This window comes from Aptenodytes forsteri, unplaced genomic scaffold (assembly GCF_000699145.1).
Source record: "Aptenodytes forsteri isolate BGI_AS27 unplaced genomic scaffold, ASM69914v1 Scaffold61, whole genome shotgun sequence".
Lineage (NCBI taxonomy): Eukaryota > Metazoa > Chordata > Aves > Sphenisciformes > Spheniscidae > Aptenodytes > Aptenodytes forsteri.
Genome location: NW_008794443.1, coordinates 4,147,483 through 4,170,478, shown reverse-complemented (window position 1 = coordinate 4,170,478; position 22,996 = coordinate 4,147,483). Strand labels below are relative to the sequence as shown.

Genomic DNA, 22,996 nt, shown 5'->3' with positions numbered 1-22,996 from the left:
AGCAGCTTCCTGCTCTGCACTGCGTAAGCAGCAAGTGGTTTTCTGTGCAGCTACAGCATACGGGGAATGAACGTGTTTTACCTTTTAAGCATAAAAATTCAGACAAAAAGGGGCAAACCACAACTCCTACTAATTTTTTCTTGCACAGGTCCCCGGCTTTTCATTTTTAAAGAATAAAGTGCTAAAGCATTCTCAAATGTTGTATTTTTCCAAATCAAACTTGTCATATTGGTCTAGTCTCTCTTTGCATCCTCAACTGTCAGTCCACCGATCAGCTGGGATAAACAGGCTACCACAAGTCAGCCCACATGCTTCCATTTACACAGCTGTGCTATATAAAGCTAGAGGCAAAGGCACAGCCAAATTTAACTTCCCAGGAAAAAAAAAAACAAAAAACAACTTAACTTACTGAGCCACAATTTCCCGAAAACACTCAACTCAAAGTTAATATTTCTGTGGGTTCCAAAACATTAAAATGACATAGACCACAATTTGAACTCTACAGCCCAGTTAATTAAGTCTATACCAAGGACAGATCACTGTCTTAATAGCAAAACAGCTACTATTCAGAAGCTAAAGATTTACTCAGAAGGAGCAAGGAGCTACAGGAAGAGATACAGACTAAGAAATATTGCCATCTCACCGGAGAATGGGGCAGGGAAAAGGAGGATATGTGAAAATTTTCCTTACCAGTTTGAAGTCTTGAATGCTGCAGATGAAATACGGGGTATTCGGCCGGCGACTTTCAATATATACGCAATCTTTAAAAAAAACAAGATTTTAAAATAATGGAAATTAACTTCTGTACCTCCAAGAAAGAACATAAAAACAGGATAAATTAAAAAACAGCTTAAGCTTAGAAAGAGCCACCACTTCATTTGCATAACATGTAATTTATTCCAAGTGTGATCTAAAAATAGAAACTAGATGCTTTATGATGATAAATAAGGGAATTAACTGCATAAAAATTAACTTCGATTTGAATAGACGTTTTGCTAGAAAAACAAAAGGAAGTCATAAAAGACCAAATTCAGTTCAAAAAAATGACCAGGTCACAACCTATGAACCAGATCAAAATAAGACAGGAAACTAATCAGATCTTTTGTGGTTAGCTTGCTATTAAGAAGGTAGCACTAACATATTTTCTCTTCTAATTGTGAAGAAAACCAAGGCAACCAATCATAGATGAAATGCAGCAAACTAAATTAGATTTACCTCAGGGAAGGACTGGGCTTTCTCAAATTACATTTGACAGAAACTGAGTAATTATTTTTGTTTCCTTTTGACAACTGGACTCTACAGGGTTGCTGTAAAATAAGGTCTGTTGTATTAAAAACAGTCTTGGCAGTAACCGCAACAAAAGCGGTGCCTCAGAATAAAATTACAGCAAGGATAAGAAAGAAGTGCCTGATTAATGATAATGACCTTAGAAATCTGAAAATTCACACACAGCTTGCTAGAAGGCAAAGATACTATTCTCAAAGCCAAACAAATATTTAAAGGACAGTCATTGTGTTCTCCTTTTATGTTCAGATAGGTAACTGCTATTCAAAAGATGGAAGACACAAAGAACACCAGCTATTCTAGGAGTGAATCTCCATGAGCCTTTTTATATTTCTACAGGAAAATTCCAAAGTCTTAGAGTTTTACAAGACATGTTTCAAAACACAACTAATACCCTGCTTCATGTCTTGTAAAAATCTAAAAGTTGCTCAAGACAAATATTTTCTAGTTCTTATGCTCCACAAAGAGCATTCCTAAGGATGCACTGTCATTGTTTATCGCAATAAAACATCTTCCTCCTGAAAGACAAAAGAAACCCTTCATTAACCATTTGAAACCCAACCTGTACTCAGGAATTCTCTCACCACTGAGAGTTAACTCAACGATTAATTTAAAAGAAAGAAACTTAGCAGCTATTTAGCAGGACTACCTTAGGACTATCAAAAGTGCAGGAAGAGTCTTACTAGCTATATCAACCAAGCTGGAAAAAGGCCAAGCATTTCAAATCTGTAGCACTTCAATGATATATGCCGGAATTACATGGTTGTGCATCTCATTTTATATGTGGCAGCAGTATAATATCCTGTTCTAATGACAGATAGAGGTGTAGAGTACCCATCTTCATTAATTTCAGATAACTGATGTTTTGCCAGGATCAAAGCAACTTTGCTGGCAAACAAAGCTTTAAAGGCACTTAGCACCTTTCCCCAAATTCCGCACTGCTTGTTGCAATCATGCAGGCCCGGACTTGCTGCTTTTGGCTACAAACACAGTGATACCCAGCAACACTAGATTATACTAGTATTCCAGTAAAACACCAGTATCTTCATTTCACAGGCAAGAAATTGTAGCCTGAAATAGTCAGACAACAGGCTGGGATTTCAGAGAGTTGTGTTTTTGGGTTTGGTTATGGGCGGTTTTTTTGGATGAAGCAAGGAAGTGAACTTGAGTTACAGTCCAATACTTCATACCATAAAAACCCTTCCTACATTGGGACGTTTCATAGCCACAGAATTTGTGTTCTGCTTACACCAGGAGACGTTTCTCTCCATCTCAGCAGTGAGACCACAAGGGGGGAAAGTTGGAAATAGTTCTAGATTTTCTACCAGCCATTTAAAAAAGTGTGAAATTATTTTTTCTGTATCTTCCCTTATCTTCCTAAATTCTGTTTTCAGATCATCTCTACAAATTTGCAATTAGGCCATTATTTTATCCCATGTCAGCAGCACATCAAGGCACTGTAAGTCAAGGTTTCTAAAAAACAACCAGTCCCAGAAGAATTACACCTCAAAGCTAGTACACTGTGTTTCAGATGCAAAACTGTTCACCTCCAGCACCCTCACTATAGGCACTACCCATCGAATTGACACATTTGTGTTTTTTAACTGCAAAACCATGACAGCAGAGCAGTACCTCTTTCCCCCAGTAGGCCATAAAATAATCTCTACATACTAGGCTCAAATTAAGCCTGCTGATCAGTATAGCTAAAATTCCACATTCAATGGAAGGAATTCAAAGACAAAAGTATTTCTCAGTTATACTAACCCATGATTTCAATCTAGACTGGAAGAGATGCTCGTCTTTAGGTGGTTACGAATCAGGCTGAGGTCAGAGCACATCAGTATCAGAAGTCAGGCAGGTCACCTTGACTTCTGCAGAAGAAAGTCTTCCGAAGAAACTCTACAAACGACAAGCAAGCTCACTCTGGTCTACATCCCCAGAGAATATAAAGGCTAGCAAACAGCTAAAAGCAATCGCTTCAACTGCCACCAAAACCTTGCTGCGAGAACTCAAGTATCAGGGGCTTTTAGAACAGAAATGGGAAAAGGCTACTTAGACTCTCCTCTTCAGAATAAAATCCATTTAGCACAAATACTATCTAGTTGTGAATAGATTAGGCAATGCCTTGAAGTAAAAAAAACTAAATCCATGGAGCACAAGTTGACAGAACAGATCACCTGCCCAGGAACATCTCACAACCACATGCGGATAAGTATGAACCGAGGGCTAAGTGACAACAACAGTGCACCACAGGGTGGCCTGGAACGTAGGCTTTAACAGAGAGCATCTGCATCCTCTCAAATGCTTGTGCCTTGTAACCACCAAGGAGTCGCTTCCTGCTGGTTTATCACATAACCATAGTAACCATCTGAAGCAAAGCCTGTAAATCCAAGCGTCAAATTTCTACCTGCAACACCATTTCTAAAACAGGCTTCTTTACCACACCGTTCTCCATCCATCGCAAATTGCACTGTTAATCACTTCTCAACAGCATTTGATAAAGTCAAATGAGCTTGACAAAATAGATTTCTTTTTTTAAGCTGAAAATCTATTGCTTATTTTATAGCAAGAGTCAAAGGCACCGGATAAGAATCTGGATTAATCTGAAATCATAATTTTATCAGCATCAGTGAAGCTCCTCTCCAAGTGTACAGAAGGAATGTAATTATAGCAGAGTTATGTCCACATTCCCACTAGAAGACACACAAATGTAACAACTCACAGCTTGAGTGTTCTGAACCAGAACTTAGCATGCAAGTTCCAAACCAGGCAGTTCTCCTAATTTTTTTTCCTATTAACTAGAAGTTAACATTGCTTAATTTACCCAAATCTAACTGAAATCTCTGAGAATTTCTGTTACTGTAATAAGTTTTGATCATTCACTACAAAAGCATCCACAAAAATAGCACTGAAATGAATTCATGACCTCTCAGGCCACTAGTTCCGAAAGGCTTTTTTACATGAGAAGCACCACTACTGACCTTCCCTACGCTCACTGTCAGTTACAGCTCCGTATGAGTCCTGGCCTCTTTTGAGAGCTTCTGCACAGCTCTTTTTAGCATAAAAATGCCAACAAAAGTAAGAATTCCACTTCAGTACAGCTGGCATCTCTTTACCAGGTGTCCACCTGATACAAACTTAACCCCAACTAAATTGAGAGACAGTAACAAAGAGAAGAAGGATAATGGAATCAACTAGAGCGTGAAACAATCAACACTAGGAAGGCAGGTGTTTAGAGGCAATTTTATGCTATAAGCATTAAATAAAGTTTTAGAGCAAAGAATTTTAAACTTTAAAGCAAAGTAAAAGGAAATTGTGAGAAAGAGTTAACTCATATTGGATTTATTATGAATCCTTAATACCACTCTAGCATTACAGCAGAGGAGGAGACACGGTCAGGAGTACAATCTTTCAGAAATGCTAGTGCTAACCAAGTATTTACTAAATATAGCGATTTGTCTTAATGATGATGGCATCACAGGAAACCATGCTAAATAGCAAGGCTACATAGGTATCTATGTAAGTAGTCTCAGTTTGAAGTTCTCTGCTGCATATTTTCACTATCCATAATGCGACGAACCAAATGTCTTACACCAGGAGTCTCAAGAGAAACAGAGGTTTCATGGATGCAAAATGCACTAAAATCTTGGGGTTTTTTTTCCTTTTTAGTAAGAACACAACAATAAACAGTTTTCTGTAACAACCTCCAGTACCTCTGTAGAATGAAGAAGAATTATGTCCATTTATTTCAAGTACAACCTGCCTTTTCCAAACAACCAATTTCAAATTGTGTATTTCCTAGCTAAGATAGTAGCAGCTGTTGCAACAGCATGCATATGTACATTTCAAAAGCTTGAAATATCATGTATGTAATCAACCATCAACACCAGAACAACAGTAATCTATTTGACTTGTAACTCACACTTTTCATCCAAAATCCTGAAAATCCCACAGAAGCTATGAAGTCAGTCTCTCTTGGGAGGTAAGAATCTGAACTACCTTGCACCAAACGCATCCTCTTCGCCTCCTTGCATCACTACAGTATGATTCAGTTTATTCAGAAGCTACAGCAATTTAACCACATCAAAGTATTCCTGCACCATTTTGTTATCCCAGACTTCCTTGGCTAATCGTTCCATTTAGACAGCCCTCTACTCACTCAAACCAACTGCTCAGCATCCCAGGTGACTCATCCATTTACGTGATGTTCCATCACTCATTTGCAGGAAGTTTTTCAGGATTCACTGAAGAATGTGTATAAAAAGCTGCAAGATTTCAGATACAGAAAACACCACAACTTCCAAGATTTTTTTTTCCTTAATATTTCAGTTTCACAAGCCTCATTTTCAGAATGTTATCAGACAGCGCACAGAATAAACAGCTAAGCATCCCTCTGAAATGGCTGACACAAAAGTAAGAGAATCTGGCATCTACTATGGATAAAGCAAACATGTTGACTCACTAGTATATTGCACTTAAGTAAGGCACTGCTGGTTGCCTGCCAAGATTTAAAACAAAGATGACATCCAGTTAAGATGTCTCCAAAGCAATAGAGGCCATACAGATAAGAAAACAAGTTAATTCAGGTGCAAAGCAATGTCATGAACACTAGAAACTGGAAAAATGCCAAAAGGAGAACATTTATAGATGCATTCACATTAGCCACTCAAAACTCACCATAAAGAGCAATTACTTTCATTTACCAGAAATCCAAAATACATTATTTTGAAGAACAGCTTTGATGCAGACCCAAGCAACAAAGAAAAACCGCGTATCATTTTTCTAAGGCAATAAACCTGCGTAGATGAGACTTACGCCCATGAAAAATACAGAATAAGACCCTCCTTATCCTTAGCACATTGGAATGTGCTATTGCACCCTTTTTTTCCCCCGCTGATCACATACTTCTGGAACATTTTTAGCTCTATATGGCTGCAGAGAACTTCTGCATAGACTTAGACAACTTCAGTCAATTCTCATCGCTATTGCTTAGGCTGCTTTGTATCCAAGCATCTATTGCCACTCTGACAACTACAGAAGATGCCCCATTTGTCATAAACAAACAGCTAAAATACTTAAAATCACAAAATAAAGATGCTCCTCACACAGACAAGTTTACTTGCTTCTGAATTCTTTTACTGATCAGCAGATTTATATAAATTGAGTGACATGTACTCTCTTCACACTAAATGGAAGTCTGAAGCCTGAGGCTGTTTGTCAGCCTAAAATACAATGAACCCATATGCACTCTCCATTCAGACACCTGAAAGAAATTCTGGTCAGTTATTTCAACATCTATTATTCTAGAAAGGAACTCACAATACAGGTATGTTTCAGACATCTGTTTGCTCCTGCAATATTAATATTCATTTCTACTAACCTTAACATTCAATCCTTTCACTCAAAAAGCCCAACAAAAAAAAAATCAAACTTCTCCATTCAGACACCTGAAAGAAATTCTGGTCAGTTATTTCAACATCTATTATTCTAGAAAGGAACTCACAATACAGGTATGTTTCAGACATCTGTTTGCTCCTGCAATATTAATATTCATTTCTACTAACCTTAACATTCAATCCTTTCACTCAAAAAGCCCAACAAAAAAAAAAATCAAACTGACTGTAAATTTCCTAATTTAAACATGTCATCAATTGAATGGCTCAGCGTCATGGCCATTGAAGTTGCTCTACAGTGATATACAATTCCTAGCCCCCTGATTTTCAAAGAAATACTATCCAATACTCAAAATGTTACTCATCTCACTACATGGAATTATGGACTGAGCGGCCCGTAATTGTAGTTAAGCCATTCCACTTTATGCCTACTCATCCTAGTTAAGTAAGTCACTAGTTTGCTGTCTCTGAGTGTACTATGTCAGGCAGTGGACTTGGTTGCGGCTACTGACGTTTGGCAGCTTGAGGGCTATACATGTTCACGCAGGAACCCTGACAAGATAAGTTCCCTACAAAACAAGATACAATTCAGAAGGCCAACAAGCACTCATGAACACCACTACACTGGCTCCACATCCAGTGCTTGCTCTTCACTGGTTTACAACCATCTTTCTCCAAACCCCAGCTGACTGAAATCCAGCCTCACAAGAGGCCTTGGCTTAAACATACACAAGTTAATCCCACTACGCATACTGCATCACCATTATTCTTTCACTTACCTTCTCCCTGTTCCCTTTAACTTGCAAGGTAACAATAAACTTAAAGTATTTTTCTTAGACTGTATTCTGTCCACCTCCAAACCCTTCAAGTCTCCTTCCCTTGCCGGTCATTTTTTCTTTTCTAGTCCTTATTATAGTTGCATCAACAACTACATTCTGCATTGGCTGCTCTGTCATCTGCAAAGATCCCTTGAAAATTGAACTTAAGGATGTGTTTTGTTAGGCAAGGCTCATGACTCCCTTAATAGACAGGATCATACCACTAATAGAAAATGAAGGGAGATGCCTGATTATCTACATCGGCTCCATGAAAAATCACAAAACAAAGAAATTACTGCAAAGTAAGCTATAGGATGAAACATAGCAAGCAGAAGTTGTTGCTCTGAACATCTTTACACACTTATCAAAGTATAAGTTAATTCCTTTTAGTCATCCTCGCATCATCCTGCATTTATTAGTAAATAAGAGCAAGCATGAAGCAAGTAACCACACAGGACATGGGTGTGCTATAAATTCACACTCCGGCCTTCTCCACAGCAAGGTAACATCCATGCGTCAACTTGCAAGGGCCACCTCAGACGAGTTAACCATCTGTTACACCACGGAGTTTACTGGTGACAAACCAGCAAACTCTCCAACGGGAAAGAAAAACAAAAAGATAAAAAAAGAAAATAAAAGGGCTTTCCATAACCTTTGCCACTACAATGGCAAAATAGAGTAAAGAAATCTTAAGTTCCCTGCACAGCTAGTGGGATTCACTGCCTGTCTCCAACCATGAGTGCATTTGCTTACTTTCCTATTTCATGTAAAATGTCCCACTGGAGATGAAGTATTTCTATGACACATGGTAGAGAGTCATTATGCCTTTGGGCTTGTGATATTCACCAGATGTGCCCTAGTTCTGAAGGGTTACATTAATATTCTCACACTAAAAGCTGCTTTTAAAATTAGAGCTTCAATACATGGACTTAAAGATCTTTTGGAAAAAAAAACCACAACCACCTCACTTTTCTGAAGACATGAACCTTTATCAGCTTAAATGCTGCATTTTATGTAGTAACCATCTGCACAATTAGAATCCTTTTATCTCTTACCTAATGAGTCAACACTTGCATCATCCAAGAAACAAAGCCTTAGGCTCTCTGCACAGCACCATGCTTCCACAGGAAAGATATTCCTTGAAAGCCATTGTCAAGGAATTGTCTGCAACCCCCCTGCCATCGTATGCCAACAGTCACAAGCTCAGACTTCCCAGTGTAGCTGTAAGCAACCTGAGTTCCAATACACATGCATTTCCCAGTTTTGACATCCCAGTATCTTACTGGATTACGCATTCTTTTCCTCATTTTGCTTTCCTTCAGATGTTCTATGATAGAGTTAGAGGTTCTGAAAAACGGTATGCCAGATGTGTAAAAAACCCCACTCTTCTTAACAATCTAGGTACAACTTAGGGGAGCTCGTTGGACACCAGGTTTGAATAGTTCATACATCAACTCTTACACTGTCACAGACAGCCAGATGAATCATCTGGCTCACGTAACCAGTAGTAACACATGCTCTATATTCAACCATTCCATCCGTGCGCTAAAAAGCATGCTTCAGGTATACTTATCCGTGCAGCATACGTGTACACTCCTGTTCCACATCCACCACCTCTGACTTTATAGAGATAGCACTTATCCCAACATTCTCATTAAGTCTACAGATTCAGTTCCACCACAGTAGAAGTTCGTATGATGGATCTGAGAAACTGTGAAAGAAACAGTGTCCAAGCAAGCCCTGCGAAACAGGTTTGTTTCATCAGAACCATCCTGGATTTTAAAAAAAAGAAAAAAAAAATATCCAACTGTTTATTGAGATGGACCCCAATTCTATGGGAGACAGAGAATTTTATTTATAGACTTTACAGGGGCATATATATAAGGACTTGAGAGGGAGGGAGACACTCGGGGTGGGGGGGAATGTGTGTGTATATATATGTATGTGTATATATATGTATGTATATCCTGAGTACAAGTTGTGGGATAGGCAAATAATTAAAGGATATTTACCTCCCAGAATTAAAAGATATTTACATTCCTCCATTCTGGTGTCTAAGTGAATAAGCATTATCAGGCAGTTCTGAACTGTTTTCCAGAAATACCTCTGCCCGAATCAAAACTAGTGGGAACCCCAAGCAGCAGGGCTCTTCGTTTCATTGTCTCAGGTACTTTAAGTTAAATGCCACAATCCTTCACCACCACCACCCAGAACACTTACATACGATTAGGAGCACGGGATTAACAGTTACAGAGCATTAATAACAAAGTGGTACCTTTTAAAGGATCAGAAAAATATTTGCCATATTCAATGAATTCTAAATGTTGAAATCTGAACTGCCTGTATTCCAAACACCGGAAAATTACCAAAACCTTGAAAACAAAGGTCAATAATGGAAACAGACCTCTAACTACAGCAATATATTTGGCATGATGGTTTAGTAACAAACGTAGAAACACAGGGAGGAATGCATTGGGAACGACAAACGCACGGTTTTAACTAGAAAAATATTACCCCTGGCAGGTAGGGAGCTATACAGTTGCCTCTTCCCCCCATATGGCTGACAACAAACAAATTGCTAGTCTGATCTTTTAGTGTCACTTCCTGCTGAGCAGATTTCAAGCAACACTGCTGGCTCCTTGTCAGAAAACAATGTGCTAGAGCCCTGTTCTGCAATAAATGGTTCAACCAATTTACTGTGTTCATTTGAAACCCACAGAAGTATTCCTGATGCCTGGACTGTAGTTCTTATTTGGCAAATGATTTTATTATGAACTGGTATCATAGCGAATCCATTTTCTTTAAGGGGTTTTGCTGCTGTTTAATGGACTGTCAGTATAATTTAGATTTCATCTATTTAAACTCATTCAAGCCTGGCTCCTGATTGTACAATAAATGAAACATATTTCTATTCAACAAAATTAATGACAGCTAATTGTAGTCTGCAGTTCCCAATTTTATAAAAGCAACTGTTCTGCAGTTCAGGCACCCAGCTACACAATTTCCCACACCAATTATTTTTCTGCACTTTTCATGCATGTCCACAACACTATACAGTTCTTTCTTCTTGCAAGACGCATTCAGACATACTTCGTTAACAATTTTGATACAAACCAAACATTTTCTTACAGAAAGTAGTGTTACCAAAAAATGCCACACTGAAAGCAAACACATTGTGGGTGCTCAGCCACTAACTCATGCTAGGGTATCCTCCTGTCTTAGAACTGTTTTTCTTTTTCAATTAAATACATGAAATGGGAGAAGGGGTGGGACTAAGAGTGCAGGCCACAAAAAAAAAATTTAAATAGCTAGTTAGTCTAAGAGCTCCTTCTTTAGCAACAGATAAGCTTTACTGCACGCACGCCATTTAAAACAGTCTTTTCTGATCTTTTACGGTCTCAAAAACTTTAGCTAGAGGTACAACATTTGCTCCAAACACTTCTCACTGATATTTTACAAATGCCTATGTAGCCACCTGTCTCTCAAACCTGAACCGGATGCATTTCAACAGCTCTTCATGGACACTCATTTCTAAAGTACTGTGGAAGACACAAAAGATGAGCAGCAATTCAAAAGTACCACATCGCTACATGATCTCACTTTTTTAGATATCCAACATTTTTTTTTCTAAAGTACTGTGGAAGACACAAAAGATGAGCAGCAATTCAAAAGTACCACATCGCTACATGATCTCACTTTTTTAGATATCCTTAACATTTTTTTTCCTATTAAAAAATCATTAATGTGCAAATTGCAACACCTTGAAGAACAACGGCTACGGATAATTTCTCTGATACCTTAAATGCAAGCATTAATAATAAGCCTTAAGAAACCAACAGAAGAAGTTGTCACGGTCGACAAAATCAACTGAACAATCTCCGCAATGTCTTTGAATATAGCACGCAATTGGCCAATACACACAAAAACCTGAAGAGATTAAGGGATCAAGATTCTTTATCACTTGAGATACAGGATCTTTCTTCTCATGCAATTTCCATTCACTTGTGTTTCCCAAGTTTTGGTAATGAGTCAATGGTGACATTAAAAGAAATCAACAGTATACAGTTGGCCCATGAAGCTGTACTTAATGTGAAAACTGGGCATCTTTACATGGCTTTGGGTTTAAGAAGTTGTTCTACTGCACCGTGCATAATTGTAACTCCGTGCTCTAGTAGGCAAAACAAGCACACCAAGAGAACTTGGAAGAGAAAACGCTTCTATTCCCAAGCCCACCACAAACACCAAATGGTTGCTTAACTTCTCTCCCTTAGCTACCCTTTTGATAATTCAAGTGCAACAAACTACAATACCTCATCAAAATATGGGTGGGCTTTATTTGTGTAGCCCTCAACTAGAAAAAAATTACAGCCATTACTATTTCCCTAGTAACTGGCCCATCACTTCATCTTCCCGATTAGACAAATGGATAGAGAGTAACCCATTTTATAAGTTGTCAGTGCAGCCCTGAACACACACATGTTCAGAAGGGTATAACTGAATGCGTCACTTGGCTGAGGACGACTTTCACAGAATACTGTATTTCAAATGCTGCAGTCTGTTGCCTCAAAGCCTGCTGTGATGCAAATACAGACACTCCCATCAAGTAAGCTTATGTGATATTCTCCCTATTGTCTGCCAACCTCATATTCACCTACCTGCAAATACCTAGCAGCACTGAAAACAATCCGTATTTAAAGAAAGAAATCAATACATATTTTCTGAAACAAAAAATATTTTCCTGTTGTTTAAATTTGTAAATAGTTCTGAGATGCCTTTTACACAGAACAAATTAGTGCAGCAGCTGTAAAAGCTAATCTTACACCAGAAGTGTATTTACTTTGTTTCAACACTGGTAAGTTACCTTTTTTCCCTTCATTTTAAAGCATAATGATCATGCTAGTATGCTAGTCAGCTACTTAAATAAGAAATGCCCATTTCAGGAAGAAAAAAAAAATGCTTTCCTCACTATTAAGAAAAGAGGAGTACAATCACCACAGTAAAGATACAATCATAGATTTTCAAGCCTAAGAAAAATAAATATATGTCTACATTTAGGTATATTTCTTTCCTAAACAAACAATACAAATGAAAAAGTCTTAAATCTGTATCAGTTTTCACGTACATCTAGCCGCTCCTTTTACAACAGCGTTTCTGATCCTTTTTTGCTTTAAATATCTTTACTGCTTTTGGTAAAAGCATCCATAACACATTTTGGACTTTGAAGAAAAAAAGAAGACTAGATAGATCCATTCTTCCTGCCAATGCTGAAACAAAGCAAGAATATTTCCATTTGTATCTCAATCTACTTGAGATGCTTCTTCAGAGCAACACACACTCTGCTACCAGATACTGTTTATACAAAACTACCTCTTTAGGACAAAATGAAAACCAAATAGGTTGCCCAAAATTTATGATATTACAGAAAAAAAAAATTTGATGATCCGTTAGAAGATACCCAGTTACAGACATAAATACCTTACCAGTGTGGCCCATCAAGCAGTAATGTGAAAGTGACGATAACTTTTAAAGAAGAATTTACTTTCATCAACACTCAAGTTGTATTTACCCTCTTCCATTTTCTATTCCACTTGGAAACAATTAAAAAAAAAGGCAGTCTCACTGCAACACACTCTCTTCCCTTAGCCTGCTTACGCGTAGCACTGAGTGTCAAACCTGTAGAGAAATATCTCCCTCACCTATGAACTTTCTCCTCCATCCCCCCATGAATACTTCTAAGATATTTTAACAAAACCAGTATTCCGAAAATGAAGCAGCAAAGGTTAGTCCCAGGATCAAAATTCTGACAGATTAAATTTCACTCCCTCCCTCTGCCAATTTATCAGAAAAAAATCTCCAGATAAAAGTTAAAGCAATCCTCTGGCATAAAGTAAACTGCTGTGCTACATGGGAAACCGTAACATCATTCCCAGTACAGAAGCTAAAATGAGAGTTTAGTTTACTGCTTACACAGGTGTTGCCATTACAATTGACCAAACACTCCTTTATCTAATGGTCGATGAAAGACATGGCAACTTCCACAGAGTAAAAGAAAAAGGGCTGGGAAGTTCACACACTAGAATTTCAAACTATTTTAACTGAAATAAATTGAGGACAGGCCATGAACAATTACTGCAGCCACAAACTCCACTTTCACTCCTTGAAAACCACTATTTTCAAGGAATTCCTTCCCCTTAGTCCAATTTTTCCACAGTTGCTCCCCACTCACTGTGTTTTTATTTCAAAATTTCCATTTGCCTAATTTCATAATGGCATGCTGCATTCCCCATAAAGTCTTACTTTTTGCTTAGGTTACAGTCTTTCTACAGTCATCCTCTGCAAAAATAATTCCCTAATGCAGTCTGCAAAACTGCTCATATCTGTGTTCCACAGTCACCTATGGTAGTTAAACCACAAATTTTCAACTATAGCTGTTGTAGGCACACACACAAAAAATTATGTCAATAAGGTGTTCATGTAAAGTTTCACATTCATCCTATAACAGCTCCAAAACACCACAGCTTTACAAGGTATTTTTATTTTGCAATACAAGCTTCTCAGGGAACACGTTATGAAGTTCATATAGTACAGCATATGTTTATTGAGTTCACATAATCCATGTTACTTTTAGAAATATTTCATTATAGTAATCAATGGTAGTACAGCTTTGTTAGTGACCCGTGTTTTGTTATGATGAACACAGAGGGATGACTCACAGATAAAGTACTAATAACCTTATAGAGAAAGTCTAATCTAAAATTCATCACTTGCACAATTCATCTGTTACGAAAACACTATCACAATTTCATGTAATCACAAAGACAATATGAAAAACTATCTGTTAGACCAACATTGGCTAAGCAATGTCCCCAGTCCCAGATATCCAGCCCCCACCCCTCGGTACCCTCACCTCCTTAGTGTTGCTCTTCATGATTTATACACAAAAGCCAAACAAAGCCAGAGGGATCCATTTGCTAGATCAGCCTTGATCTGCACTTAAGACTCCATCTGTCAAGCACCAACAGCTGTCCATATACAGAGCAATGCCTGCCACATTTAAGAGTAAATATGAACTCAGTAAATGCATTGCCTTCTTTTTTTTCCAGTTTGGCTTATGTTTACTGCTTATACTAACAGCACATACACAGAAAATTAGTTATATGCAGTTAAGTAGTCGATGTATGCTGTCATGTAGCCTTAATTATTTTCTACACTTAATATTATTCACCTACTCACCTGATCTTTAAAAACCACACTTTTCATAATATCTCAAATGCTGAGAATAAAAACTGATTACAACCGCTGTTATAACCAATAGCACAGAACAATAACACGTTTCAGCTGCACGTGGAAACAGTTCTCTACAGACTTCCATCAACTTCAGAGAAAATCCTTCTGTGATGCTTTTACACATTTTTAAATGCTTTTATGCATTTTGTTAACCCTCCTGACATGTTTTAAGACTCACCTACTAACCCAGGCCTTTTCTCTATTTTTTTTCCCCCTTCTTTTAATTACTCAAGGAGGAATGAGTAAAGAATGCATTTTTCTCCCCATCGAAACAAAAGTCTTAAAGATAATCTCTTCTTCTAAAACAAGATTGTTACGAGTTTTCCTCACCACTATTCACATACACAGAAAGGTTGAAAACACAGCGGTGTAAGTGTGAAAAATAAGGGAACTCTCATAAACACATTAAGCAGCACAGCTCCTGAGGTTACTCCTATTTACAGCAGCTGAAAGTCTGCCACTAAATATCTGATTATTTCAATGATCTACTATCACGACGGTAACAGACTTTCAAATTAAGAGGGGAATACAGAGTGCATCATGTTAGAATACATTCTCATTTCAACTATGAAGCTTTTGAGGGAAAAGACGACCACACATGCAAAAACACACATCTCCATGACAAACTTGGTCAATCCATACAACATGGACAGAAAACAGTCTGGCCAAAGATCTCCTAAAATTAAAATGTACAGCTGAAAAAATAGTTTTGTTGCATTTCTTCCTTCTGCCCAAACATAAAATTCAAATTTTAAAAGCTTCCCAGAAAAGAACTAACTTTTTTCCCCGCAATTTTTTAGCAGCCTAAAAAAACCACTTGCCAGAACTTCAAGGTTTATAGAAAAAAATCATGTTCATATTATATGTATTTTTATATTTAATTCTGGTGGCATGGCCACCTTTCTCAACTGGTAAAGCTGTCAGAATAAACAGAAGGCAGTATCTAGAAGAATGACAAACACATGGGTCAATGTCAAATACAAGCCAATCACCGTCAGACCATGAGCCAAATTCCTGCATTGCAATTTCACCAACATTCAGCCCAAATACCAGCATACCACTCAGTAACAAAGTAAATAGAGAGAGGAAGCACTTGGGTTTTGTTTATATATATCTTTATAAAGCTGATGGAGGTTTCTAGATTAAAACAGCCATTTCAGCAATTTCCTCAGTTACAACAATGCAAAACATCTCAGCACAATTATAAGAAAGGGAACATTTAACAATTAATCACATCAGTAAAAACTAAAGCTTGGAAATTTGGAAGTCCTAATACTTGCTTGCTAACCAAATTGACAGTGGATTTTAAGATAGTTAGAAGAAATCTCAGTCCAACTAAGTCTGAAGTAAATATAATTCTGGTTCTACTGTGATTGGAACTCCATTGGCCACACTCCACAGGACACTGATGTCAGGCCTGCAGATTCACGCAAAAGATGACCCACCATCCTTTGTTATTTTCTCATTGTGATAGCGCAATAACCCAACAACCGCAGGCTTCAAATCTGAGCCACTGAAGACTGCAAACTATTTCATAGCTTATGAAGTGCTCCCTTTGAAAAATGGCCACATACTCTATAATCACAGAACGTATCAAAGTGAAAAGCATGTAAGATCTCACTTTGATACATTTGGTGACAACTGAGCAGCAGTATTTCACAACAGTGCATCCAACCTGCAAATTCAGTCTCTCTCTCCTTCTCTGATGCCTGTCCAGATAATAGCTTATGGGGTTATGGTGCCTCCTGAACAGCACTCAGGGACAGAAATCTAACAAAACTTTAAAGTGACATCAACCTATAAATCCAGAGAAGTTAGTACTCAAGTTGTATTTTCCAGTAGTAATATCTCACTTTCATCCTAGTGACAGTGATTTCCCATACCTTAAAAAAAGGCAACTAAACCAAAAAGTCCAACAGCTGTCCCAAACAGTGATTGCCTGAAACACCCCAAAGTGGCCAAGAGACACATTCCTGTTTTTTTCATATACTAGGCCAGATGTTCCAGGATCCATGTAAAGCTAATTCTGCCTCTTTCCCTGCACCATATCAAACTGCATTTTCCGTATCTAACACGCCGCACCTCTTCCAACTTCACACAGATCTTAAAGCACCTAGAACAGAGAGGCTCTCATGTAAGCTATTCCGAAGCAATTTGCTTGGATTATTATAGGACTTCAAACAATGAAGTCCTATAATGCACTACTCTCCCTGCAGAAGCATTTCACCTTGTGTTACCTCATGTTGATTCCTCTTGCTGATGTGCTGTTTATATAGCTACTGATGTCACTGTAGAAACAGATCCTCATAAATCCTTTTAATTCCTTCAGATCCTTTTAAATGTTTCTACGTAGGCAGAGGAAACAATATTGTCCTCATCTCCAGGTGACATATCAAGTCATCTGTTTTCCTGAGGCTCCAAATCAACTCAGACTTTCACCCAACTATGTTTTTCCAGTCCAGCATTCAAGGTGCTATCATGATGACATTACAGCAGTCTGCTCAGTAGCAACAATATCCTCAGTATTAAGTTCTGTGGCTTTAATACAGTAATACCCCTTCCTGATGTGTTGAACAGACCGAGGGTGAAAGGGGACAGGGACAATACTGCTTCCTCTAGCAAGAAAAGTATGCAAGAGTTCAGAGAACAAAAAGGAACAGGGCAATAAAAGCATCCACATAACCAGCTACTATTTTGATGCAGATACTTCTGCTATGTACTTTCTCTGGAATCTTAACCCTTTAACTTCACAAGAGCAGTTTATTGGGATATTGAAAAGAAAATCTCCACGTTCAAAGACAAGCTGAAGATACACAAAAAAAGTACGTCCATACATCAGGTCCATGTAAGACTTTAGGCAAGTTGTTGCCCTCCAGAACAGGGAGGGGAAAAAAGGTTCTCTGGAACAGTATCATCACTACCATTTCTATCTTTCATTACGTTGGCCAGAAATTGAAAGTTACTGACAGCGCTATTTGTTTTCCATCACATAGCTCCCTCTTCCAGCTAGGTAAGTCATTCTCTTAACCAAGTATCAAAAGCAGGGCCTACACAAAAGCCACTACATTACTCAATGGTGTTTGGAGTAGCATGGCACTTGGAAAAAGCCTGGACAGCTGTTCCAAAAGCACCTTAGCCACTGAAGTCCAGTACAATACACTGACAGCCATTTGACTGACAGCACTTCAGTACGTTCTTCTATACAGAAAATCATACATGGAGACCAATTGTCTAACCCAAACAACAGATGTAGTTATAAGTCTGTTTTGCACAGCAGAGTATCAAAGTATTCAAATTTGCTTATAGTCTGACAATCAAAAAAGTAGAACTGCAGAAAACATACTACAAAACAAGACCACCAATTTTAGACTACACCCAATTAGGAGCCATGTGTTAACCATATTGCACGTGCATACAAACCTACACGAAATCAACCCTTTCAAACCGTGCTCGATTTTGGCAAAAGCCAGTAGGAAAGAAGGGAATCGGTCTGCACTAGAAACGGAAGGAAATTCATGATTAAATAATCTAACAATTTAAGAGGAGGGGGGAAAAAAAAAATCTCAGTCTTGATGCAACCATTTTACACTATCATTACCTTATGCTAAGGAAGCCTATAGGCAAATCTGAATACACATTGTACAATAAAAAAATGTTACCGTGACAGTCATTTTGACAAGAGCAAAGTAAGAACTGCAAGAAAAAAAAAGAAAAAAACCCACAGATTAGATTGGGAAGGAAATGGGAGGGAGGTTGTGGAAACTGACAGATGGGGAAGTGGGCCAACAAGCTTTTAGGATAGGCCCGTGTGATTTCCAACAAAGTAGAAGATTAATTGCATAGCGTTGTCTGAGCTCTACTCAATAAATTTTAATACATGGTTTAAAGCTATGTGTACTTTCATTATATCTATGCAAATTAATAAGAACAGTATTTATATAGTAACAATATAGTGTAACCTTTCATTTGAAAAAATTCCAATGATCTTGATTTTTCATTTACAGTTTATTTGCTATTACTCAAATATAGCTGCTGAGCTCAGCACAGGAAAAAGTAGTATTAAGTGCTGGATTAAGTACTATACAGCAATGGGGTAAACACAGAATGCGATTTTTTACCAAGGACTTCACAGTAAGAAAATGCAGACCTTTAACATTCATCCACGTAAGAGTATTTAAGAGAAAGAATCAAATGAATGGAAAGGATTTCCTTTCCTTAAAGCCTAAAAGATGTAAACTGAAGACAGCTATCCGTTCTGCACACACCTTTCATTTTCATCTTTCTAATCCTTGCTGTGCAAGCCTCATTAAACTCTCTCAATCCCTCTTAAATTTTACGTAATTTGTACCCTTAGCTACAAATACATCTCCCTATATGTAACCTAGCCATAAGACAGAAGCTAAGATTTGCATCTGTAATAGATGCTAAAATGGCTTTAGAATATATTATGCACTGGAATGTGTATTCAAGATCTCACTCCTGTTAAGAAATTATGTTTTAAATAAAATCTAAAAATCAGTATAGTCAATTAAGGTTTCAGCTAGGCTCATGTCCCTCCAACAATGAGCTAGCCTATAATGTGTGTTCTCATTGCTCTCTGCAGTTTTCAAGACAGGAGACAGATGCAATTTTAAAAAAGCACAAAAAGCAAACTGAACAGAAAAGTTTCAGTGCTAGGGTACATCTCTTATGCTAATTACTACTAATAAAATGTAAAATTTAATAAGCAGAATTTTAAATTACAAAACAGGTATAAAATATCTCAATTATCACGAGTTCTATGGCTTTCCTTGTTCTTTGGCTAGATAACCTCCTCCAGATCAGATACAGACACCTTCACCCACCCCCTTTTCTTCAAACAGTGCAGAAAGATGGGCAAAGAGAAAATGAAGCAAGCTGCCTACGGCCAGCACTAGTCTTAGTCGAGACTGGACAGACCAGCTTTCAAACCCTTTACCAGATCACGCAACCTCTTCCAAACCCTTCCAAACAACACTCGTACAAGGAGGAATTGCTCCCTTATCTGCAACCACCATCACCAAAATACATTTGATGAAGTACTCGGCTTGTTAGAGAAGACTGTTGTCCCACACTATCAACCATGCGTGCTCCCTGAAGTCCCATAAGGCCTGAGTGGTGCTTGGCCAGCATTTACAGAGTATTTGCTGCGTGCAGGTTCTCTGACACATCTTCATGCCTGTGCTGTGACTGAGGCTTTACCTTGCATTTCAGTCCATAAATAGCATCTCCCCCAGTGTGTAATTGCTGGCATGTGAGAAGGTACAAGCCATAACTGAAGCTCTTGCCAGTCTGTACATAAAGAAGGTTTCTCTTCTGAATGGATAGTCTCATGACAAATACAGCATAAAGAATCTAAGCTCTCCCCACGCTACCAGCATTTACAGGCTCTCTCCCCCTCTTTGTCAATCACCTGGCAAAGGTGCAAACTCTGTATAACTACAGTACTGATCCCTGCTGTTCTGCAAATAACCCTCTATCCAAGTACTGCTACATCAGAGGTACTCCAAGCACTGCACCTACTGGATAGAGTGCTAATACTTCCTCTATCCTACTACAGGATAAAATCAAGATCACAACCTGATTTTCCATCTTAATTTTAAGCAAAGTCTTTTTGCAATAAAGCCAGTGTATCGCATTGTACTACTGGGCCCACACAACAGCTGTTCTTAACAGATTCTAAATTATTTTTCATCCTCTGACACTGAAAATAAGATTGCCACCAAAGCTGATGCTTTTGCAGGCTCCCTATGACTACTGCTCAAGCAACAAATATTACTCAGCTACAAGCCCTGACCAAGAGAAAAACATATCTTTTGAATGGTTTGAAGTGATATTTGAAGCATTTCAATAGATAAGCTATTTTGACAAACGCTGGTAGATCTAAGTGAAAACAGACTCTACAACTTTCACACAGAATAACAAGTATGGAATGCAACACCTCCAAAACCAGCAGAATTTCAGCCCATCTGTATCTGCAGCTGATAATGCCCACACATACAACCAGCATTTTAGAGCGTTTACAGCAACTGCAGAGAGCTCTGCAGCTGATAATGCCCACACATACAACTAGCATTTTAGAGCGTTTACAGCAACTACAACTGCAGAGAAAATTTAAAACATTTACATCTGTACCCATACAATGAGATTTTAGCAGTTGAGATATACAGCATCTCGTGGAAAAATCAGACAAGATTTTACCTCGTTAGTTTCCACGGTTTTTTTGTTTGAATCCATCTCTATTTTGCTCCAGCGGTGTTACTACAGCATATTGATCATTTTACAGGAAAGTAATATAAAACTACCGGAGCCTTTAAGCCAATGCTTTGAACAGTAAAGCCAAACATAACTATTCCTTGTGGTGGAACAAATAACTGCAATCAACACCTTTAAAATGCTGTGTAGATGAACACAAAGTTTTTACTCAGAAATGAGGAATACAGCTAGCTGAATAATCTGACTTTCAAGTACAATTTCATTTTGAGGAAAAAGTTAGCTGGCAGCAGCCACAGGTTAGATCTTGAAACTTTACATGAGACCCTAAAAATCTTATGTGAACTTGGCAGTAATTAAGAGGCACGTCCAAGACATCCAGAGCACATTGCAAGCTTCTGTTTCTGTCCCCAAAACATCCCAGACACTTGCTGATAACTGACACTGTCTTTTGACCAATAGCTAAGCTGCTGTGCGTAGGCATTAGCTAGCTATTAACGAGGGGGGTGAAATCAATGGCATAATAGGTATGAGATCTTAAGTCACATGATTTATATTTCACAAACAGAAGACAGGAGAGGAGCTCCACAAAGAAATCATAGACTCACAGAAAAACCTGTCGGGAAGGGTAGAAGATATCTCTATATGCCACCTAGTCAAGTCTCTAGCTCAGATCAGGTCTTGTTTCAGAGTTGGAGCAAAGCGCTCAGTGCTTTATCCAATTTAGTTTCAAAATTCCCAGGGACAGAGATTCCATATGATACACAGATGCTTAATGCAGTAGAAAGAAAAAAGGGTGGCTCTTTTTCAAAGAGGAGCTAAGTTCATTCCAACAAATCAGATATTACAAGATACAGTCAAAAGCTTTTGCATGCATATCCATATTTGTCTCCAATGGAAATGCAGGAACCTGCCCCTAGGACAATCATAATTTAAATTAACAGATACCACACTGTGCTGTCTGCTGCAGCCAACTAACTGGTAGCTCTGGTGTACAATTACTTTCAAAGGAAACATAAGAATTTCTTACCTCCAGGCCTGTATACAACATCATCCTCTGTGATAAAGGACGTTATTTCACCGTTGTCTGTTCTCTCGTACCGGGACTTCTTCTTGGGTGGTTTCTTTTTGCTCTTCTTTGTGGACTCCTCTGTGGTGGCACTGTTGTTGTCATTGTCCTCATCTTCACTATGGTCACTTTCCGCATAATTCTTGGCACCTCCTTCCAATGTACAGCTCCGTCGAGGACGCGAGTTCTCACTCTCCCTCACCTTGTCTCTCTTGTCTCGCTCCTTATCCCGGTCTCTATCCCTGTCCTTCTCTTTGTCTTTGTCTTTTTCTTTGTCCGCTGTCATGATTCGCCACGTGCCTTCTTCTGTCCTCTCACGGCTGGGCCTCCGTGAAAGGTAGACAGTGAGCCTGGGCTTCAGTCTTCTGAATTTCTCACTCAAATCCAGGAAAAATTCAACCACTCCAACAACCCCAGCGTTTTAAAAAGGTTCTTGAAGGGGTGGGGGGGGAGAAAGAGGGGAAAAGCCCATGTTAATATTCAAAATTCTTTCAACTTCTGAAAACAAAAATTAAAAACAAAGAAAACCCCACATCCTAAAGCAATTCAGTATGGAAAACACAAGACAGTAAAATACAAGGAGGTCTTTTGAAGCATTCGTAGAAATGATAACTTATGAAGCGTCTAAAATGTTTGAAGCTATCTCCATCCTCAAAAAGGTCTCACAACTCCTTAAAAAATTGTTTTATTCACCACAGAAATATAACAACTTCTTGGATGGGAAGTGCTCGCTGAGAACACATGTCATTTTATACCTGACACTGAATAGGAAGCATGCAAGTGAAAACAAACATTTGGGAAGAGAGAAGTGCAGGAAAGGAAGAGTCTACAACTTTTTTTTTTTCCTCAAAGCAAATGAAAAAGTTTAGCAAATGGCTGTGTTGTTTCACATCTCAACACCACTAGCAACGGAT

The 22,996-nt window shown here is 38.3% G+C and overlaps 1 protein-coding gene across 1 annotated transcript in view; it reads right to left on the bottom strand.

Moving 5' to 3' along the window:
* The window catches only part of RERE (arginine-glutamic acid dipeptide repeats), a 60,767-nt gene extending 38,257 nt beyond the window's left edge, over positions 1-22,510 (bottom strand). The window contains exons 1-2 of the mRNA XM_009289787.1: positions 22,044-22,510; positions 691-761 (exon numbers count right to left, since the gene is read on the bottom strand). Coding sequence (XP_009288062.1) covers positions 691-761; positions 22,044-22,368 — 396 coding nt within the window. The 5' untranslated portion in view covers positions 22,369-22,510. The remainder of the gene's footprint in view (positions 1-690; positions 762-22,043) is intronic.
* Between the last annotated feature and the right edge of the window lie 486 nt (positions 22,511-22,996).